At 52.9% G+C, this 22,552-nt stretch overlaps 1 protein-coding gene across 6 annotated transcripts in view; it reads left to right on the forward strand.

Annotated features, from left to right (window-relative positions):
- The window catches only part of GMDS (GDP-mannose 4,6-dehydratase), a 434,343-nt gene that overhangs the window by 72,649 nt on the left and 339,142 nt on the right, over positions 1 to 22,552 (forward strand). For all 6 annotated transcript variants that reach the window (XM_088831389.1, XM_088831391.1, XM_088831388.1 and 3 more), the window contains one exon: positions 18,323 to 18,367. In XM_088831389.1, the coding sequence (XP_088687515.1) occupies positions 18,323 to 18,367 (45 nt within the window). The remainder of the gene's footprint in view (positions 1 to 18,322; positions 18,368 to 22,552) is intronic.

Raw genomic sequence — 22,552 nt, forward strand, 5'->3', positions numbered from 1 at the left:
GCACTGTTTCCACAGACGTAAAGTTTACTGATTTAAGTTATATGGGGGCTTCCCAGGTGGCTCCGTAGGAGACGCAGGAGACATGGGCTTGATCCCTGGGTCGGAAAGATCCCCTGGGGGAGGAAATGGCGACCCACTCCAGTGTTCTTGCCTGGAGAATCCCAGGGACAGAGGAGCCTGGCAGGCTGCAGTCCACAGGGTCGCAGAGAGTCAAACACGACTGGACAGGTAAGCGCACACACACGCGTGCACACGTGCGCACATACACGTGCATACACACGCACACACGCACTAACACATGCGCACACACACGTGCACACACAAACACACGCATATGCATGCACACACATGCGCACACATGCACACACATGCGCACACACGCGCGCTCATGCGCACGCACGCACGCGCACGTACACACACCCGCACACACACCCGCACACACACGCGCACACGCGCGCGCATACGTGCACACGCGCGTGCACACACACATGCCTGCACACATGCACACACATGCGTGCACACACACGCGCGCACACGCGCACACACGCATACACATGCGCACACACGCGCGCGCACACACACATGCCTGCACGCACACATGCACACACGCGCGCACACACGCACACACACATGCCTGCACGCACACACGCACACACATGCGCACACGCACACACATGCGCGCACACGCCCACGCACACACGCACACACACGTGCGCAACACACATGCGTGCACACACGCGCGCACACATGCACACACACATGCATGCACACACACGCGCGCACACACATGCGCGCGCACACACGCGCACACACATGCGTGCACACACGCGCACACACGCGCACACACACGCACACACATGCACACACACGCGCGCGCACACGCGCGTGCACACACACATGCGCACACACGCACACACGCGCATGCACACACGCACACGCACACACATGCGCACACACGCACACACACACACACAAGCACACACACGCAATGTGCAGGCCCTGACTGGGTCTTGGCTTTAAGAAAATAAACCGATATTAGAACATTTTGAGGCATTTGGGAAAGTTGCCCTAGGATGAGATGGCTGGATGGCATCACCGACTCGATGGACATGAGTTTGCGTGAACTCCAGGAGTTGGTGGTGGACAGGGAGGCCTGTGGTCCATGCGTTCACAGAGTCGGACACGACTGAGCGACTGAACGGGCTGACTGGGATGGTCAGAAACTGACTGTGTTAATGGTGCTGAGGTCACAGGAGACCTTCCAGGCCCCTGGGAACCGCGTGCGAGGAGGCTCACGGAGGGCGGGTGGAGTGTTGCTCTGTCACCGTGTGGCTGCGGCGTGCCCCACGAGGGCCTCCTGCCAACAGCAAAGTGAGTGCATGCACCTGGAAGACCCAGATGGGACAGATGTGGAAACCCGTCCACAGGCGAGTCTGCACGCAAGGCTCATGGGTGTTTCATCACTTTCGGGATCACACGTTGGGGAACTGCTGGTGCAGGCCTGGAGGCAAGGGCCAGGCTGGGTAAGAGCACGGGGCAGCGGCACCCTGGGAGCCAGTCTCGGCGGCCCCACCTCCCTGTCCCGTCTGCTGCTCATTTCCGGCCCGTCATACGACGTCACAGGTCGGGGGTTTGTCCCCCCTGCTCCAGACGTCCAGGATCCAGTCGTCGGCACAGTGCTCCCTTCTTCAGGCCTGGAGGGTGGGCCGGCTCCTGGCCCCTCCCCTCCGGGCTGGTGTGTTGTCACATTTGGTGTTTTGGCTTCTGTAGTATCACCTTGGTCTTCGCCTCCGTCTGCACGTGGTGTCTCCCTGTGTGTCTGCGTCCAGACTCCCCTCTTTGTCAGGACCCTGGTCACATCAGAACCTGTTGTTTGCGTCGCTAAGTCACATCTGACTCTGTGACCCCGTGGGCTCTATCCCTCCAGGTTCCCCTGTCCATGGGATTTCCCAGGCAATAATACCGGAGTGGGCTGCCAATCCTCCTCCAGTAGAGCTTCCTGACCCAGGGACTGAGCCCTGTCTCCTGCATCGCAGGCAGATTCTTTTACCACCAAGCCACCTGGGAAGCCCTCATATCAGAATAGGTTCCACTTATTCTAATATGAAAGTGAAGTGAAAGTCACTCAGTCATGTCCGACTCTTTGCAACCCCATGGACTCTACATTTCATGGAATTCTCCAGGCCAGGATACTGGAGTGGGTGGCCTTTCCCTTCTCCAGGGGATCTTCCCAACCCAGGGATCAAACCCGGGTCTCCTGCATTGCAAGCGGATTCTCCAGCTGAGCCAGGGACTTCCCTGGTGGCTCAGATGGTAAAGTGGTAAAGCCTACAATGCGGGAGCCCCAGGTTCAATCCCTGGGTTGGGAAGATCCCCTGGAGAAGGGAAAGGCCACCCACTCCAGTAACCTGGCCTGAAGAATTCCATGGATGGAAGAGCCTTTTAGGCTACAGTCCATGGGGTCGCATAGAGTCGGACATGACTGAGCGACTTTTCACCATTCTAATATGATGTCATCTTAGCTAATTTCATCTGCAATCACCCTGTTTCAAATAAGGTCTCTAATAACTCAGTTATTCAAATTCAAATAATTTCTGAGGTCCTGGGAATTAGGACTTCAACAGACTAACTTTCAGGGGACAATGTTTAACCTGTAACAGGTCCTGTTTTTAGACTGATGTTATGCTTTTAGTAAACAGCCCCTTCGGATATATGCGTGAACTTTCTCTCCCCTTTGTCTCAAGGCCAAGCGACAAAAGCCTGCAGTTGAAACTGGCTCGTAGTAAACGTGCTGTAAAAGTTACTTAGCAAGGTCTTTGTTCAGGTGCCATAGTTTACCTCGGCCTCGTGAGAAAACACACATGCCCGTTGTTGGGCACTGACCTGTTAGACTCTGCTGCCAAGTGGGTGCCTGAGCCTGAGGCCAGCGGGACCTGCATTTGTGCTCTAGGAGCGCAGGGGGAGAAGGGGAGAGGGAGTCGGAGACGGAGAGACAGACACACGGGGATGGAGATGGGGAACGCAACCAGAGCTGCACCCAGATGCCCTGGCCTGTAATTAGCTTTCACAGAAGGTGCCAAGCGGACGGCTGGAGCCCGTGGTGCCCAGTGTTTGGCTGCTGGGCCCTGTGGTCAGCTGGCCGGCGCATGGAAAGAGGCCCCCTGCCTACCTGGCCGTCTTCCCCTCCCGTCCTGTGGCCTCCTAGGCCTGGGGACCTTTGTCGGCTCACAGGAGGGTGGCGAGTGGTGCTCATTTTCCCCTCCTCCCTCTCGTTCTTCCTGCCTTTTCTGAGTTTGTTTTCAGCTGCAGGTCACGTCAGCAGTTCTCTGAAGGCAGGTGCACAGTGGGTTCCTGCCTGTGGGCACAGGACCTGGTGGGGCTCTGGTGGGTTAGTGCTGAGCTTATGGCTTACTGGAGACTTGGAATCTGACCCCTCGCTTGCAGTGTTTTTCTCGCAGAGATTGTCCCAGCTGCGCGTGTGGCTGTGACAGAGGCCTGGGACCAGCTCGGGGCCTGGGGCCTGAGTGTCCGGGAGGCTGTGGCTTTTCTGGGCCCACTTCCTCCCTGGTGCGGGCCTTCTCCTGTCCTGAGGGCTGCCGGTTCCCGAGAGAGTCTCTGAAGGGCCGGGGACTTCCTGTGGGGCGTGACCCCCTCCCCGGAGTACTTCAGTGCTGGCTTTTATGGAATCCTTGTGTGCATTCTTTTCTGTTTTGTGTTAGTTATTGAGTTACTTGCAGGCACTGCTGTTTTGTTCCCTGTGGGATATTTTCTTGGAAACCATGCTCCTTGGCTCCTTCCATGGCGTGTCTCATTTGTCACCGTCCGGAGCCACCTCAGCTGGCCAGTGTCCCTCCTGAGATCCAGGCCGCTGCCTGGAGGTGGTGGGGTCACCGGGGTGGCTGAGGGGAGCCTGCTGTACCATCACATGGAGCGTTTCCGAAGCCACGTTTTCTGCCACCGTGACATCACCAGAATCCAGGCTTGGGTCATCCCGGGGTAAACACCAGCGTGTCTCAGAACCGTGCAGTGGTTCCGTGTGGTTTGTTCACGTACAGTCCAGACTTAGCTTCCTGAGTTACTCACCTTCCAGAATTCGTCTTGGGTCGGGATTTTCCCAGGCTTTGTCAGGGACCCCCAGTGTGTCCTTATTCCGAACACACATTGAAAAATGCAACCGAGAAGCTCCTTAAAAACAGAAGTGCGTGGTTGCGTACAGGCTGAGCCCTGTTGCTCTTGGCGAGAGAGGGCACAGCGGCAAGGTGAAAATGGCCGACTGCGGGCGCCTGCAGAAGCTGCCCCGTCGGAGTCCAGGAGCCTGTCCTCTCCCCGTGTCTGGGAGGGGCTGAGCGGGGACAGACGCCCCCGCCTGCAGGGCCTCGGAGGCAGTGACCGCAGAGGCGGCCGCCGGCTGGGTGGAGGTGCTCGCTTTCCCACGTGCGACGTCCCGCAGAATGCTTTCCGGCGCCGCCTCTGAGCGGCAGGACCTTCACGCTTCACAGCACCACCCAGCACGTAAGCGCAGGGATGTCCTCGAGCACACAGTGCTGCCCTAGGTGCCCGGCCCGCAGGCCGCGCGCCGCTGAGATCAGCCTGTCCCGGGCACTGGGGGGTGCTCCGCTCCTGCCTGTCCTCGTCGCCAGGACGCTCGTGCCCCCCGAGCGCCATCTGGAGTCGTTGGCTGACGGCAGCTCTCTGGGTGGACGCTGACACCCTGCCCCGTTGAGGCCTGTGTGCCTGTGCTTGCCTTTCGCCGTCCTCCTGTGGTTCTAAGTCCCACGAGTCACAGCTCTCGCCTTGCTTCCATCTTCTGTTATCTGTGGTGTCTCCGGCTCCCTGGGGACTCCATGCTTGCAGAGCAGATCTGCAATGCCCTAGGACGCCCCAGGTGGCCTTTCTGTCACGGCTGTACCTGTGATAGGAAGAGTCTCACCTGACTGTGGCTCGTGATTTTATCCCTGAGAGAAATGAGGTTAAAAAGAGCAAGAATGTTTGCAAATAGGTAAACTCCACTTGTCACCAACGGTGACATTTAAGTAACCACCTCATAACTGAATGTGCAGTAAATGGAAGAAGACGCAGCCATCAGTATACGCGTGTCCTTCCGTTGTTCTCGTGACCTTTTTAAAGCCATAGATAAAAGGACACGTGTTTCTCCTCCCTCCGTTAGGCAGGGCACAAATTATAAAAAGGAATGCACAAGGAAACCTTAATAAATCAGGTAAATACTAAAATTTAACAATTCTTCTCTTTTCAGTCCTACTTTTTTTTTTTCTTCCAAGTTTGAAGTTTTCATTAAGCATGGCCTTGAACACTGGACAAAGTGCAGCTCTGTTTTGGTTAGAGTACCTGCAGAAAGTCATTTCCTCCATAAATCACTTGGGTGATCGGAGCTGTGCAAGCATGTGCTTTGCAAAGAAACAGCCTTTAATTGTATGGACCGTCACTCTGGGAGATAACAAGAAAAGGGAAAGGAAAGAGAAGCTCTGTTTTCCGTTTTTGTACAGTTTTAATGTATGTGCATATTTATTACAAAGAGATTATTTTAAGCATGAAGTTTACCTGTAATTTATTATTAACCTTTCTGCAGGTCTGAACCAATCTTTATCGATGTATCTGGAGCCCCGAGTTATGAAGACTTTCATAACTTTCAAGTTCCAAACTTGAAAGAGGCTATTCACAGCGGCACTGAACTGGCCAGTTAGGCAGACTTTTCAGGGGATTTTGACGGGGATATGCTTCTTCCATTTCCTTGGTTTTCTCCCACCTTGATTTTGTGCTGGAGGGTGGTGATGGATTTCCACAGAGCACCATGCTGTCCAGCACAGATGGCTTCCTGGGGAATCTCATCTTGTTCAGTCACTAAGTCGTGTCCAACTCTCTGCATCCCCATGGACTGCAGCACGCCAGGCTTCTCTGTCCTTCACCATCTCCCAGAGATTTGCTCAAACTCATGTCCATTGAGTCAGTGATGCCATCCAACCATCTCATCCTCTGTCGTCTCCTTCTCCTCCCGCCTTCAATCTTTCTCAGCATCAGGGTCTTTTCCAATGAGTCAGTTCTTCGCATCAGGTGGCCAAAGTACTGGACCTTCAGTTTCAGCAGCAGTCCTTCCAATCAGTATTCAGGGTTGATTTCCTTTAGAATGGACTGGTTTGAGTGTTTCTTAGCTTTCCTTCTATCCCCGCCCTGCCTCTGCTCGAGACTCCTGCGTCTCCTGGTACACCGACAGGGGACACTGTGACAGCTGCACAGGTTACCTGGCTCGTCTCGTCCACATGTGGGCCTGCTGACCCCTCTGAAGCTGGAGGTCCGAGCCAGCGTGGAAGTCTAGTCCTATCTCGGTCAGGAAGTGCCTGGCTTCCCAGACACTCTCAGGACTGGAGCGAGGGACTGAGGCCCTGGTTTCCCCTCTGTCCTCTGTCCACTGACACCCATGCCCGGTGAGGGTTTGATACTCACTAGTCTGTGACACTTTGCTTTGTTAACAAGTTCTGTAGAGACTGGGTTTTATGTCCAGACATCTGTAGGCCCGTCATTACGGAGTGATTGACCTTATTTAGTGAAGCAGGTGCCATAGACATCATTTATTACAAGTCTGTACAGTGCGATCCTTTCTGTTTCCCAGTTGGGATCTCCTGCATGTGCCGTGGTCTCAGTTCACTTCAGCCTGCTCACCTGTGAAATGGGTAAAATACTAGTGCCAGTGGCATGGCTTGTTGTGGAGATGTAAGAGTTCGTGGCCGCGGAGCACTGGGAGCACAGCTGCGCAGCCCGAGTGCTGAGCAGGTGCTCACTCTTGCTGTTAGTGCCGTGTCATCGTCACCTGCAGGCATTCCAGGTCACACGAGGACCTCTGCTTCCCGCCGAAGGGTAGAAGCTTCAGCACGAGCGTCGGATGGCAGACAGAAAAGGCACAGCGTTCAGACTGGAGGGGCTTCTGTTTTAAAAGGGAGGGGAGGTGGGCGGGAGGTGGACAACCGGCTCCCCACAGGACGCACCCACGTATCACGTCCGTGTCACACCCACCCAGGCACGTGTGTGCGCAGTGCCTCTCGATGTGCTTCTGAGGCTTTCTAGGCGGTTCTGGGACTGTGCTGGCCTGTGTGAGTGGTCCTTCTTCTAACCGTGTGATGAGACGTGATCTTTCTGTGCCTTATTAGCAGCTCTTCCCACTCAGCCCAGTTTTCTTACAACATTTCCCTAAACCACAGAGAAGCATTTTGCTGTGCTGGAGTCAGAAGTGCTGCCTAGTGCTGGGTTGCATCGATGCCCCTGGAGTTCAGGGGTTTGTGTTTTCATTCTTCTTTGTTCATTAAACTGAGTTTACAATAATCATTTGAAGTTTGAAAGGAATGTATTTTAAATCAGGTATCATGGGGGTTCGTTCTACCACTAAAAATCTCTGCTCACCTATTTCCAAATATTTTTTGAGTGTCTTTTATTGGAGATAGAAATTAGTTGGTTTTATATATGTTCTAGATGCTTAGAGAAACAAACTAATTGAGGAAATACAGCCTACTAGAAAAATGTGTAAGAAATATTAAAGATAAGAATAAATAATTTCCAGAAGAAATAGGGCACACAGTCATAAACACAAAAACCTTGTCAGTCTTAATATTATCCTAATCAAAAAATGGAAAGAAAAGCATCATTTTTTAACTTATCAAGCTGAAAATAAAATATTTTCTAAAAATAACTTTTTAGATAATTTCTTTCCTCTATGATATTTTATATAAAGTTTACCATTAGACGCAGGACTTAACATTAGAATCTTTTGAAATTGAATATTAATTTGAAATTAGCATTGCAAAATTTTGAGATTGCTTGTGGGAAGGAACTGAAGGTAAAGTGATGTTTAGGCCGACCGTGGTCCAGGTCCAGCCACTTTCTAAAATGCTGCCCTTAACCTTCCAGCTCATCACGGATTCCTGGGAGGTCCTGGATCAGCAGCAGAACCAGTGTAACCACTGGATGTATGATGTGCATGTGAGGTGTATGGCATGCGTGTGTGTGTGAGGTGTGCAGTGTGCATGTGTGTGGTGTGTGTGTGTGAGGTGTGCAGTGTGTGGTTTGTGCGTGTGTGTGTGAGGTGTGCAGTGTGTGTGGTGTGTGTGTGTGTGAGGTGTACAGTGTGCCTGTGTGTGGTGTGTGCATGTGTGTGTGAGGTGTGTGTGTGTGTGTGTGAGGTGTACAGTGTGCCTGTGTGTGGTGTGTGCATGTGTGTGTGAGGTGTGCAGTGTGTGTGGTATGTGCGTGTGTGTGTGAGGTGCGCAGTGTGTGTGGTGTGCGTGTGTGTGAGGTGTGCAGTGTGTGTGCATGTGTGTGTGAGGTGCGAAGTGTGTGTGTGGTGTGTGCGTGTGTGTGAGGTGCGCAGTGTGTGTGGTGTGTGTGTGTGTGTGGTGTGCAGTGTGTGTGCGTGTGTGTGTGAGGTGCCAGTGTGTGTGGTGTGTGCGTGTATGTGTGAGGTGTGCAGTGTATATGGTATGTGCGTGTGTGTGTGAGGTGCGCAGTGTGTGTGGTATGTGCGTGTGTGAGGTGTGCAGTGTGTGTGTGCATGTGTGTGTGAGGTGCGCAGTGTGTGTGGTGTGTGTGTGTGAGGTGCGCAGTGTGTGTGGTGTGTGCGTGTGTGTGTGAGGTGCGCAGTGTGTGTGGTATGTGCGTGTGTGAGGTGTGCAGTGTGTGTGCATGTGTGTGTGTGTGTGTGTGTGTGTGAGGTGCGTAGTATGTGTGGTGTGTGCGTGTGTGAGGTGTGCAGTGTGTGTGCATGTGTGTGAGGTGCGAAGTGTGTGTGCGTGTGTGTGTGAGGTGCGCAGTGTGTGTGGTGTGTGTGTGTGTGTGAGGTGTACAGTGTGCCTGTGTGTGGTGTGTGCGTGTGTGTGTGAGGTGCGCAGTGTGTGTGGTGTGTGCGTGTGTGTGTGAGGTGTGCAGTGTATGTGGTATGTGCGTGTGTGTGTGAGGTGCGTAGTATGTGTGGTGTGTGCGTGTGTGAGGTGTGCAGTGTGTTGTGTGTGGTGTGTGTGTGTGAGGTGTGCAGTGTGTGTGCGTGTGTGTGTGAGGTGTGCAGTGTATGTGGTATGTGTGTGTGTGAGGTGCGCAGTATGTGTGGTGTGTGCGTGTGTGAGGTGTGCAGTGTGTTGTGTGTGGTGTGTGTGTGTGAGGTGTGCAGTGTGTGTGCGTGTGTGAGGTGTGCAGTGTGTGGTGTGTATGTGTGAGGTGCGCAGTGTGTGTGGTGTGTGCGTGTGTGAGGTGTGCAGTGTATGTGGTGTGTGTGTGTGAGGTGCGTAGTATGTGTGGTGTGTGCGTGTGTGAGGTGTGCAGTGTATGTGGTGTGTGTGTGTGTGAGGTGCGCAGTGTGTGTGGTGTGTGCGTGTGTGAGGTGTGCAGTGTGTTGTGTGTGGTGTGTGTGTGTGAGGTGTGCAGTGTGTGTGCGTGTATGTGTGAGGTGTGCAGTGTATGTGGTGTGTGTGTGTGTGAGGTGCGCAGTATGTGTGGTGTGTGTGTGTGTGTGTGAGGTGTGCAGTGTGTTGTGTGTGGTGTGTGTGTGTGAGGTGTGCAGTGTGTGGTGTGTGTGTGTGAGGTGTGCAGTGTGTGTGCGTGTATGTGTGAGGTGTGCAGTGTATGTGGTGTGTGTGTGTGTGAGGTGCGCAGTATGTGTGGTGTGTGTGTGTGTGTGTGAGGTGTGCAGTGTGTTGTGTGTGGTGTGTGTGTGTGAGGTGTGCAGTGTGTGGTGTGCGTGTGTGAGGTGTGCAGTGTGTTGTGTGTGGTGTGTGTGTGTGAGGTGTGCAGTGTGTGTGCGTGTGTGTGTGAGGTGTGCAGTGTGTGTGGTGCATGTGTGTGTGAGGTGTGTGTGTGTGTGAGGTGTACAGTGTGCCTGTGTGTGGTGTGTGCATGTGTGTGTGAGGTGTGCAGTGTGTGTGGTATGTGCGTGTGTGTGTGAGGTGCGCAGTGTGTGTGGTGTGTGCGTGTGTGAGGTGTGCAGTGTGTTGTGTGCGTGTGTGAGGTGTGCAGTGTGTTGTGTGTGTGTGAGGTGTGCAGTGTGTGTGTGTGTGTGAGGTGTGCAGTGTGTTGTGTGTGGTGTGTGTGTGTGAGGTGTGCAGTGTGTGTGCGTGTGTGTGTGAGGTGTGCAGTGTATGTGGTGTGTGTGTGTGTGTGAGGTGCGCAGTATGTGTGGTGTGCGTGTGTGAGGTGTGCAGTGTGTTGTGTGTGGTGTGTGTGTGTGAGGTGTGCAGTGTGTGTGCGTGTATGTGTGAGGTGTGCAGTGTATGTGGTGTGTGTGTGTGTGAGGTGCGCAGTATGTGTGGTGTGTGCGTGTGTGAGGTGTGCAGTGTGTTGTGTGTGTTGTGTGTGTGTGAGGTGTGCATTGTGTGTGCGTGTGTGAGGTGTTCAGTGTGTTGTGTGTGGTGTGTGTGTGTGAGGTGTGCAGTGTGTGTGCGTGTGTGTGTGAGGTGTGCAGTGTATGTGGTGTGTGTGTGTGTGAGGTGCGCAGTATGTGTGGTGTGCGAGTGTGAGGTGTGCAGTGTGTTGTGTGTGGTGTGTGTGTGTGAGGTGTGCAGTGTGTGTGCGTGTATGTGTGAGGTGTGCAGTGTATGTGGTGTGTGTGTGTGTGAGGTGCGCAGTATGTGTGGTGTGTGCGTGTGTGACGTGTGCAGTGTGTTGTGTGTGTTGTGTGTGTGTGAGGTGTGGTGTGCGTGTGTGAGGTGTGCAGTGTGTGTGGTGTGTGCGTGTGTGAGGTGTGCAGTGTGTTGTGTGTGGTGTGTGTGTGTGAGGTGTGCAGTGTGTGGTGTGCGTGTGTGAGGTGTGCAGTGTGTTGTGTGTGGTGTGTGTGTGTGAGGTGTGCAGTGTGTGTGCGTATGTGTGTGAGGTGTGCAGTGTATGTGGTGTGTGTGTGTGTGAGGTGCGCAGTATGTGTGGTGTGTGTGTGTGTGTGAGGTGTGCAGTGTGTTGTGTGTGGTGTGTGTGTGTGAGGTGTGCAGTGTGTGTGCGTGTATGTGTGAGGTGTGCAGTGTGTGTGGTGTGTGTGTGTGTGAGGTGCGCAGTGTGTGTGGTGTGTGCGTGTGTGAGGTGTGCAGTGTGTTGTGTGTGGTGTGTGTGTGTGAGGTGTGCAGTGTGTGTGCGTGTATGTGTGAGGTGTGCAGTGTATGTGGTGTGTGTGTGTGTGAGGTGTGCAGTGTGTGTGGTGTGTGCGTGTGTGAGGTGTGCAGTGTGTTGTGTGTGGTGTGTGTGTGTGAGGTGCGCAGTGTGTGTGCGTGTATTTGTGAGGTGTGCAGTGTATGTGGTGTGTGCGTGTGTGAGGTGTGCAGTGTGTGTGTTGTGTGCGTGTGTGAGGTGTGCAGTGTGTTGTGTGTGGTGTGTGTGTGTGAGGTGTGCAGTGTGTGTGCGTGTGTGTGTGAGGTGTGCAGTGTGTGTGGTATGTGTGTGTGTGTGTGAGGTGTGCAGTGTATGTGGTGTGTGTGTGTGTGAGGTGCGCAGTATGTGTGGTGTGTGTGTGTGTGTGAGGTGTGCAGTGTGTTGTGTGTGGTGTGTGTGTGTGAGGTGTGCAGTGTGTGGTGTGCGTGTGTGAGGTGTGCAGTGTGTTGTGTGTGGTGTGTGTGTGTGAGGTGTGCAGTGTGTGTGGTGTGTGTGTGAGGTGCGCAGTGTGTGTGGTGTGTGCGTGTGTGAGGTGTGCAGTGTGTTGTGTGTGGTGTGTGTGTGTGAGGTGTGCAGTGTGTGGTGTGCGTGTGTGAGGTGTGCAGTGTGTTGTATGTGGTGTGTGTGTGTGAGGTGTGCAGTGTATGTGGTGTGTGTGTGTGTGAGGTGCGCAGTATGTGTGGTGTGTGTGTATGTGTGAGGTGTGCAGTGTATGTGGTGTGTGCGTGTGTGAGGTGTGCAGTGTGTTGTGTGTGGTGTGTGTGTGTGAGGTGTGCAGTGTGTGTGCGTGTGTGTGTGAGGTGTGCAGTGTATGTGGTGTGTGTGTGTGTGAGGTGCGCAGTATGTGTGGTGTGTGTGTGTGAGGTGTGCAGTGTGTTGTGTGTGAGGTGTGCAGTGTGTTGTGTGTGGTGTGTGTGTGTGAGGTGTGCAGTGTGTGTGCGTGTGTGAGGTGTGCAGTGTGTTGTGTGTGGTGTGTGTGTGTGAGGTGTGCAGTGTGTGTGCGTGTGTGTGTGAGGTGTGCAGTGTATGTGGTGTGTGTGTGTGTGAGGTGCGCAGTATGTGTGGTGTGTGTGTGTGTGTGAGGTGTGCAGTGTGCAGTGTGTGGTGTGTGCAGTGTGCGTGTGTGGTGTGTGTCAGGCATGTGCATGTGAGGTGCACGTGTGGCCTGTGCCTGTGTGAGATGTGTGAGCAGCGGCTGTTACCCAGCAGAGGATCCATGTCAGAGAGGAGTGTCGCTCATTCTTGGTTGTGCAGGGACCACTGATCACTTGTCTCTGAAAATGAAAGCTGCACAGTACTGTCCAACCCTTTGTAATCGTATGGACTATGGCCCACCAGGCTCCTCTGTCCATGGCATTCTCTAGGCAAGAATATTGGAGTGGGTTGAAATTCCCTTCTCCAGGGGATCTTCCCTACCCAGGGATTGAACCTGGGTTTCCTGCATTGCAGGTGTATTCTTTACCACCTGAGCCATCAGAGGTACCACTTCTCTCTATGAGGAGGTAAATCACGTAGTGAGAATCTGCCCTTTGGCAGCCTCAGCTTTTGTGGGGAAATAATTTTCAACTCTAAAGACTACAGGGTGACAATATACAGCCTTGATGTACTCCTTTTCCTATTTGGAACCAGTCTGTTGTTCCATGGCCAGTTCTAACTGTTACTTCCTGACCTGCATACAGGTTTCTCAAGAGGCAGGTCAGGTGGTCTGGGATTCCTATCTCTTTCAGAATTTTCCACAGTTTATTGTGATCCACACAGTCAAAGGCTTGACTGTATATTGTTACCCTGCTTATTTAAGTTATATGCAGAGTACATCATGAAGAACGCTGGACTGGAAGAAGCGCAAGCTGGAATCACGATTGCCGGGAGAAATATCAATAACTTCAGATATGCAGATGACACCACCCTTATGGCAGACACTGAAGAGGAACTCAAAAGGCTCTTGATGAAAGTGAAAGAGGAGAGTGAAAAAGTTGGCTTGAAGCTCAACATTCAGAAAACGAAGATCATGGCATCTGGTCCCATCACTTCATGGGAAATACATGGGGAAACAGTGAAAGCAGTGTCAGACTTTATTTTTTGGGTTCCAAAATCACTGCGGATGCTGATTGCAGCCAGGAAATTAAAAGACGCTTACTCCTTGGAAGGAAAGTTATGACCAACCTAGATAGCATATTAGAAAGCAGAGACATTACTTTGCCAACAGAGGTCCATCTAGTCAAGGCTATGGTTTTTCCCATGGTCATGTATGGATGTGAGAGTTGGACTGTGAAGAAAGCTGATCGCCGAAGAATTGATGCTTTTGAACTGTGGTGTTGGAGAAGACTCTTGAGAGTCCCTTGGACTGCAAGGAGATCCAACCAGTCCATTCTAAAGGAGATCAATCCTGGGTGTTCATTGGAAGGACTGATGCTGAAGCTGAAACTCCAACACTTTGGCCACCTCATGCGACGAGTTGACTCACTGGAAAAGACTCTGATGCTGGGAGGGATTGGGGGCGGGAGGAGAAGGGGACGACAGAGAATGAGATGGCTGGATGGCATCACCGACTCTGTGGGCATGAGTTTGAGTGAACTGGGAGTTGGTGATGGACAGGGAGGCCTGGAGTGCTGTGATTCATGGGGTCGCAAAGAGTCGGACACGACTGAGCGACTGAACTGAGCTGAGCTGAACTGAACGACTGCAGGAGTGGGTTGCTCGTGTGTCTTGTGTGTCGGCGGTGTCCTGAGCCCTGGCGGCCCGCCTGTCAGTCTGCAGCTGCTCTCCTGACCCTTGTGGGCTCTGTCTTGGCCTCCCCTCTGCTCCTCAGCTGGAGGCGTCCGTCCGGTCTCTTCATTTTAGTTCTTCTCACAGAACCTTTTAGTGAGAATCCTGAGATCTGAGATTCTGGAGATCCATTTTTTTCTTTTCTCTCTTTCTTTCCTTTTTGTTTTTCTTCCTTTTTGTAACATTCTGCTACTTCCTGTGTGACTGGACGCCGAGCATTTAGCATTTTCAGTCTCCATTTCCTGACCTGTAAAATTAGACGGTGGGATTAATTAATCCCTTTGGGCTTTTGAAATCTGTGTTTTTGACAGAGATTTTGTCCAGTGATTTGTGTCGCAACCATGGGCCTGGTGAAAATGCTTTCCGTGGACATGCTGCCTCTGGATTTCTCACACTGCCAGAGCTCGTCTTCCCAGGGGCAGTTCTCGTTCCAGTTCACAGCAGCGTCTGCTGTTCACCTGTGAGGTGTCTGCACGTCTCTTACTGGAGGAACAGACGACTTTGCTGTTGTAACGGCGGTTAGCTGAAAATGCTTGCTGTAGAGTGACCAGCACAGCTGGACTTGCCGTAGAGTGACCGGCACGCCTGGACTTAAAGCAGTGGCAGGCAGTGTTGGTTAGGCTCTCTTCTTACAGGAGGGGTGTTTTACTTCCCGGTGTTCGACGTGATGCAACAAGGGAGTTCATTGTATCAGCAGCCTGTTCTTCACCTAATTCCACTTGTCTTCCCGTGTGAAGGAGCTGCTGGTGATGCTTCGGCATAAATGAACGGTCTGATTCAGGTGCAGGTCGGAGGGGCCAGGTGCTCAGGTTGCATCTGAGACAGCATCCTTCTCATTCGTCCTCTGGGCTGGAAGAGGGTCCATGTTTGAAAAGAGGAGAAATGGCCCCTCCTCTCTGCGGGAAGGTGGGTGTCCAGGCATGTCCATGTGTGTTCGTGGGTGGGTATGAGGGTCGTCAGGGCTATTTCAGCCTTCTCTGGACATCAGGAGAACGGGAGACCTTCCTCCACTTCCTTCAGCTTTTCATAGATGCGAAATTTTAGATATTTTTTATCCTATAATCAAGATATGATTCAGTTAATTTCTAGAGTTGCTGTGAATTTTATGTGTTTATATCTGGAACATTCCATGGAGGTGAAGGACAGGACTACTCAGGGACACAGCTGCGGCCCCAGGCACTGAAATCTGCCTGTTTTGGATTTTAGACCGTGGCTCTGGCCCCTGGGCTTTACAGCCCAGAACAAACATCCACCACCAAGCCCAGTCCACCTCCAAACTGCACTGTGGCACTTCCCTAGAGGCGCTGGTGCCCACATGAGGCCCTGCATCCTGCCCAGTCCTCTGAGCTCCGGGTGATCCCAAAGTTCTGGGACTTCTGCGTTTCGGTCACTTGGGTAAAACAAGAAGCACCATTTAATCCATAAGGTGCCCTGTCATGACGGCAGAGCAATAAAAGCAATTTGATTTACCAGTGAATCCGTTTTGGAGTTTTTATTACTGTGTTGGGTTTTGACGTGGGCTGGTGGGTCCTGGGGGTGGAGCGTGTTTTCTGGGTGACAGTGGTGGGAGCCCCGGGCTCTGGTCCTACCTCCCCTCTCACGGTGGGGACCAGGTGGACAGCTGACCTCCACCTGCCTCCGTAGCTCACAGGCCACGTGGCTGCTTGCCCTCCAGTGGTGTTCCTGCGAGAATAAGATAGAAAATACTTCTGTGTTTTGAAAATGTCAAAGCCGCAGTGCTTGCTTCAAGCTGTACGGCCTTTAATATGGAATGGAGATTCTTTTAATAGCCGTGTGCAAAGTCAGATGGAAAGAGTCACAGTTGGAGTGTCAGCTCTCCAGTGAAAACGTTTCTGAGACGAGGACTGAGCCCAGGCTGGAGCCTGTCCCAGAGTCAGTGTGCTTGTGGTGAGTGAGCGGGGCTCTTAGTCCCTCAGCCCCTCGGATTCACGGAGTCGGGTGTCCGGCTGCGGCCTTGGGGGCGTGACCGGTCAGTCTTCCGCCCGTCCTGCTGGAGGGGCTTCGGTGCAGGGTCGGGGCCAGGGGAGGCCGGGGCCTGGGGCCCTGCAGCCCGTTCCCACACTGTGCTGCCGGCCCTATCACTCGGGAGGCCTGGCAAGGAAGTGGGGAGGAAGCGGGTGCCACCGCTGGTGCAGAATGTTCCAGGCGGCTGGAAAGTTTGAGGGCCCGGTGAGAAGAACAGGACCTATTGATAGCGTCCAGTCCCGGCAGGCCTGCTTCGCATCAGCGTCCGGATAATCACAGCTCACCCCCTCCCCCAGGGTCTCACCGCTGCCTTTTTTTCTTTTTTAAAACATTCTGGGCAACTGTGGTGAAGTACAGTGCATTTTAACTTTTTATTCCAAGAGAAACAAAAAATGCGCAAAGCATAGCGTGGAGCACTTCAAAATGACAATGGCACAGACAAGAAAACATGTCTCTCCAGGGCTATCTGACCGACTGTGATGCTGTTGTCATAGACGCTTTTCTATGAAGCTATTTTCTGATTGATTGATTGATTTATAAGCATTTTGAGTCCTGTCAATCACCCTGGTTTGTCGGAGTACGCATTGTTCAGCAGTCTTGTCTGATTCACTTTGCATGTTGGGTGTGTGAAACCAAGCAGCTCTGTCTATGTCATGAGAGGGGGAGGAAAAGGGATATGCCAGACCATTTCTCTTCTTCTCCACATGAGTCTGTAAACTGGAGTATTTATGTCAAGGAGTCAGAAGAAAATTTGCTGCATGTTTCAATGAACCACAAAATGTGTCCCTGGTACCCTTGCCGAGTGGTCCTGCCTGAGTTCGTTCTGACTTCTGCGCTAAGGCGTGAACACTCTTGCGACAACTGTGCTGTTTCCAGGACCCGCTGGGTGTCTTCATTTCCAGCTTTGAGTCCAACAACGATAGGAATAAAGCCCACTTCGTTTTTCTTATTGTTGGAGTATCTGGTAGGCACCTTTGAAGCTCAAAAGGGTATTTTAAGGTTTTTCAAACTTAGGAAACCAAAGAAAACCCAAGTGCTCCCAACCAGATTTGAGCACAGAGCCCCAGCAGTTGTGAAGTCTGGATGGGTGAGGGGCCTGCCTGGGCTGGGAGCAGAAATGCAGCTATGGGCTGGTTGCGAAACAGTTGGCTGCCCAGGCAGGGCTGGGGTAGTCTGCACCATCGCTGTCTCTGGAACCGTGATTTTGTGCCGTGTGGCCTCTTAGTGGTTCAGTTAGATGACTCTCATGACTTTCTTTCCCTGAAAGTGGCACATAATATACTTTACATAGACCCCCTCTCCTTACTTAGACATTTTAATAAGAATTTTAGAAAATAAGTTGAGAGGGGATTCCCTGGTGGCTCAGTGGTGACGACTCTGCCTGCCCACGCAGGAGACATGGGTTCGATCCTGATCTAGGAAGATACCACTTGCCGTGGAGCAGTGCAGCCCACGCAGCACAGCTAGTGAGCCTGAGCGTTGGGGCTCGGGAGCCTCAACGAGAGAAGACGCCAGAGTGAGGAGGCCCACACTGCAGCTGGAGAAGGGCCCCCGCCTGTCACAGCCAGAGAAGGGCCTGGCAGCAACGGAGGCCCCACACAGCATAAATAAATAAAATAAAACAAAAAACAAGTTGCGAATCTCTGTGTTTAGTCCGACACCTTGATCTTAGAGAAAGCATGACTTAAGATGCATACAAACGAAGCTCTTACTGTTCTATATAAAATAAGTGCACTCCTTCTATTGAAATTCATTTATGTGTGCCTGTACACGGGCAGGGATGATACAGATCTGATCACGTCTGCTGCCCCGACCTCCACCCCACCTCGAAACCCCGAAACCCTTTCTCGTGACTTTCCAGACCCTTGGGTTCAAAGCCTGGAGGGCCTCTTCACCATGTGCTGGCTTTTCCCAGGGATGTCAGCACCCCGTGTTCTCGGCCCCCTCCCCGTCCTCGCCCTGCCCTCTCCCCAGCCCCCACAGCTCCTGTCTCACCCCTCCCCCAGTGACCCCCACCCCCGATTTTGTCAGAGTCCTGTTTTATGTCCAGCGGCACCAAGGCCTTCTGCGAGGCCCACACATTCTGTGTGTTTCACGCGGCCTACAGGTGGCCAAACCTGAACCAGATCCACCGGACTCTGAAGCCTCACATTCTGCCCGTTGCCCCCAGTGTCCCTGGGCCTCAGTATCTCTCCTGTGCGGGTAGTGATGCCAGCGTCCCCCGCCTTGTCCCCGCCGCGGGCTCAGAGGAGCTCCCGCCTGTGGAAAGGCCCAGGGGAACAGCAGAGCAGCGCTCGGAGTTCACGTCGGATGTCGTCTGAATCGTTTTCCTCGTCGGGTGCTGTGGGCCTTGTTTACGTCCACAGAGCCCCTGAAAGGCTGTTCTCAAACCTTGGTCGTGGCTACGGTGGGTCTGACGTTGTCCCTCTTCCTTGTCTTCCAGGACGGCTCCTACCTGGCTGAGTTCCTGTTGGAGAAGGGCTACGAGGTGAGTCCCCAAGCTGGTGGAATTCCTCTGCTTCCACTGTGCGTGTTTTCCACGGAAACTCTGATAAGGAGGCCGGGGCGGAAAGAGCCCCCGGGCCTGTCCCTGCGCCAGCCCATTGTGCAGTTTATCTGCCGGCGAATGCGGGCGGCCCCCCCACCCCATCCCCTCTCCCGGCTCTGCACGCGCCCCACATTCTCAGATAAACCAGCAGCCAGGCCCCCCGTGCCCTTCTCGGGTGACTTTATGCGGTCGTGTGCTACACAAAAATGTCCCGCTCCCAGTGAAGTCCCTTGATTTGCACCCAGCAGTAACAGCTCCGCCGCCCTTCAGCCTCAGAGGCAGAGCTGACCTCAGGGACGGTGGCTTTCCAGCCCTCGGCCAGGGGGTCGGGGTGGCCCATGCGGCGGCTGCGTTTGCTGCCATTGCCCTCATCTTCCTGTCCTCCTTCTCCTCCTTCCAAGTTTACGGTTTTCCCCAAAACAAACAAGAGTTTTATGTATGAAATCGGTGTAGCTTCATGTGTGCACCGTATCCTTTTTAAGAACGGGTTTTGGATATGTGCCTCTATAGAGACTCCTGCTCTGCAGGAACAGAATCCTGAGTAGCAGCCCACGTGTTCCCTCCTGATTCGGGGGTGTTTACATGAATAACTTGGGATGCCACATTTTTCCAATGGCAGGTGCGTTGTTTAAAAAATGTGCACCATGGACCAATGGAAAAGCAATAGCAAGGAATCTGGAGCTAAGCACCAGCAGGATTTGAAGAAAAGGAATGTAGCTTTTTTTTTTTTTTTTACTGTAACTCATAATCTTTTTTGAGAACTTTGACTCAGACTTTAATTAGGAGCAGATATGATTAAACCTTCTGTGCATTTATCAAATAATAACTAGTTCTACATCTTATAATGCCATCAAGATAGTCATGTAATTTCAGAAATATACATGTACACACATGTTCATATACATGGGTTCCTGTAATAATTGAGTGATCAATTTGTATTCTGCAAAGCAGAGCATTTTAGGGTTACGTTATATATGGTATCATTAGAGAAGGAAATGGCAACCCACTTGGAAAAGGCCAGCTCCAGTATTCTTGCCTGGAGAATCCCATGGACAGAGGAGCCTGCCGGACTACAGTCCAGGGTCACAAAGAGCCAGACATGAGTGAGCGACTGAGCACACGCGTTTACACACACACACACACACACACAGAGACATTGAGTAGTCATAAAGAGAGCAGATCTAGACACACACACACACACACAGAGGAGCCTGCCGGACACACACACACACACACACTCTGAGCGGTCATAAAGACAGCAGATCTAGACACACACACACACACACACACACTCTGAATGGTCATAAAGAGAGCAGATCTAGACACACACACACACAGAGGAGCCTGCCGGACACACACATACACACACTCTGAGTGGTCATAAAGACAGCAGATCTAGACACACACACACACAGAGGAGCCTGCCGGACACACACACACACAGAGGAGCCTGCTGGACACACACACACACACACACACACTCTGAGTGGTCATAAAGACAGCAGATCTAGACACACACACACATACACAGAGGAGCCTGCCGGACACACACACACACACACACACACACTCTGAGTGGTCATAAAGAGAGCAGATCTAGACACACACACACATACACAGAGGAGCCTGCCGGACACACACACACACACACACAGAGGAGCCTGCCGGACACACACACACACACACTCTGAGTGGTCATAAAGACAGCAGATCTAGACACACACACACACAGAGGAGCCTGCCGGACACACACACACACACACACAGAGGAGCCTGCTGCACACACACACACACACACACACACACACTCTGAGTGGTCATAAAGACAGCAGATCTAGACACACACACAAATACATAGAGGAGCCTGCCGGACACACACACACACACACACACACACACTCTGAGTGGTCATAAAGAGAGCAGATCTAGACACACACACACACACACAGAGGAGCCTGCCGGACACACACACACACACACTCTGAGTGGTCATAAAGACAGCAGATCTAGACACACACACACACAGAGGAGCCTGCCGGACACACACACACACACACACACACACAGAGGAGCCTGCTGGACACACACACACACACACACACTCTGAGTGGTCATAAAGAGAGCAGATCTAGACACACACACACATACACAGAGGAGCCTGCCGGACACACACACACACACACACACACACACACACACACTCTGAGTGGTCATAAAGAGAGCAGATCTAGACACACATACACATACACAGAGGAGCCTGCGGGACACACACACACACAGAGGAGCCTGCCGGACACACACACACACACACTCTGAGTGGTCATAAAGACAGCAGATCTAGACACACACACACACAGAGGAGCCTGCTGGACACACACACACACACAGAGGAGCCTGCTGGACACACACACACACACACACACTCTGAGTGGTCATAAAGAGAGCAGATCTAGACACACACACACATACACAGAGGAGCCTGCCGGACACACACACACACACACACACTCTGAGTGGTCATAAAGAGAGCAGATCTAGACACACACACACATACACAGAGGAGCCTGCCGGACACACACACACACACACACACACAGAGGAGCCTGCCGGACACACACACACACACACACTCTGAGTGGTCATAAAGACAGCAGATCTAGACACACACACACACAGAGGAGCCTGCCGGACACACACACACACACACACACACACTCTGAGTGGTCATAAAGAGAGCAGATCTAGACACACACACACACAGAGGAGCCTGCCGGACACACACACACACACACACAGAGGAGCCTACCGGACACACACACACACACTCTCTCTCTCTCTCTCAGTGGTCATAAAGAGAGCAGATCTAGCCTGTGCTCATTATTTACAGGATGTCTGCAGGTGTCATCTTGTGATGAGAAAAGCCAATAATTCTCAGGTTTTATAGAAAAATCTCCCTTTAACCTTTATGGATTTAATTCTACACATTGTTAAAGTGCAGAGGGCAGTTTGCCTCTTTGTAGCGTGCCAGCCAACTTGGAGCAGGGGGTGAGCCAGGCCTTCTGAGGCAGCCCCTTGGCCATCCCTGCGCAGGACTGTGTTCTTATCCTTTCCTGCCACTTGCCAGCTCCACGGCCTCTTGGAGACTTAGGAACTACGTCCCCTTGTCCCCCAGATCACGGTGAAGAGCAGGTGAGACGCATGTGGGCAACAGTGCAGAGGAGCCCGGGGGCTCATGGGCTGACCCTCATAGGAGAGGCTGGGGGTGCAGCTCGGTGCTGACCAGCTGAGGGACGCAGACTCTGCAGGAGGCCCTTGGTCCCACCTGTCACCCACACCAGGGAAGGGCAGGTGTGTGACGTTGCCCAGGTCCCAGCCCTGCGCCTGCTTCTTTTCATCATGAGGGAAAAGGAAACCAGAGGAGTGAAGCTTCCTGTGAAGGTACCTCTGGTTTCAGGTGACTTCCTGGCATCGTCGTTAGCAGATAAGCCAACAATATGCTTTTGTACCTATTCAGACAGAAACCCGCGCGGTCACTGCCTGTATTTGTGCCGGCCGCCTCCCATGCTTGCGCGGTTACGGCCCGTGCGTGCAGGCCGCGGCCCGTGTGTGCGCGGTCATGGCCCGTGCGAGCAGGCTGCCGCCCGTGCGTGCGTGGTCACGGCCCGTGCGTGCAGGCTGCCGGGTCACGGCCCGTGCGTGCAGGCTGCCGCCCGTGTGTGCGCGGTCATGGCCCGTGCGTGTGCGGTCACGGCCCGTGCGTGCAGGCTGCCGCCCGTGCGTGCGCGGTCACGGCCCGTGCGTGCGCGGTCACGGCCCGTGCGTGCGCGGTCACGGCCCGTGCGTGCGCGGTCACGGCCCGTGCGTGCTGGCCGTTGACGACATCGCATTGTCCGGTTTCTCAGAGGCAGGTTCCTCAAGCAGCCTCTGGAGGACTTGTGACTCCGGGGGAAACCACGATGTGGAGAGTTTAGAAATCCAGTGGTGATGGCTTTCTGTTTTGTTGACTGTGGTGTCAGTCGGCTGGGATCAGTTAATCAGCATTTCTGTGTGATATAGCCTAATCTGACTCTTGGTTTTGAAGTCAAACCAGCTTTGTTCTGACATTGTGAGAACTTGAAATTTTCT

This window comes from Moschus berezovskii, chromosome 23, assembly GCF_049115385.1.
Source record: "Moschus berezovskii isolate FMDL1 chromosome 23, NW_MosBer_1.0, whole genome shotgun sequence".
Lineage (NCBI taxonomy): Eukaryota > Metazoa > Chordata > Mammalia > Artiodactyla > Moschidae > Moschus > Moschus berezovskii.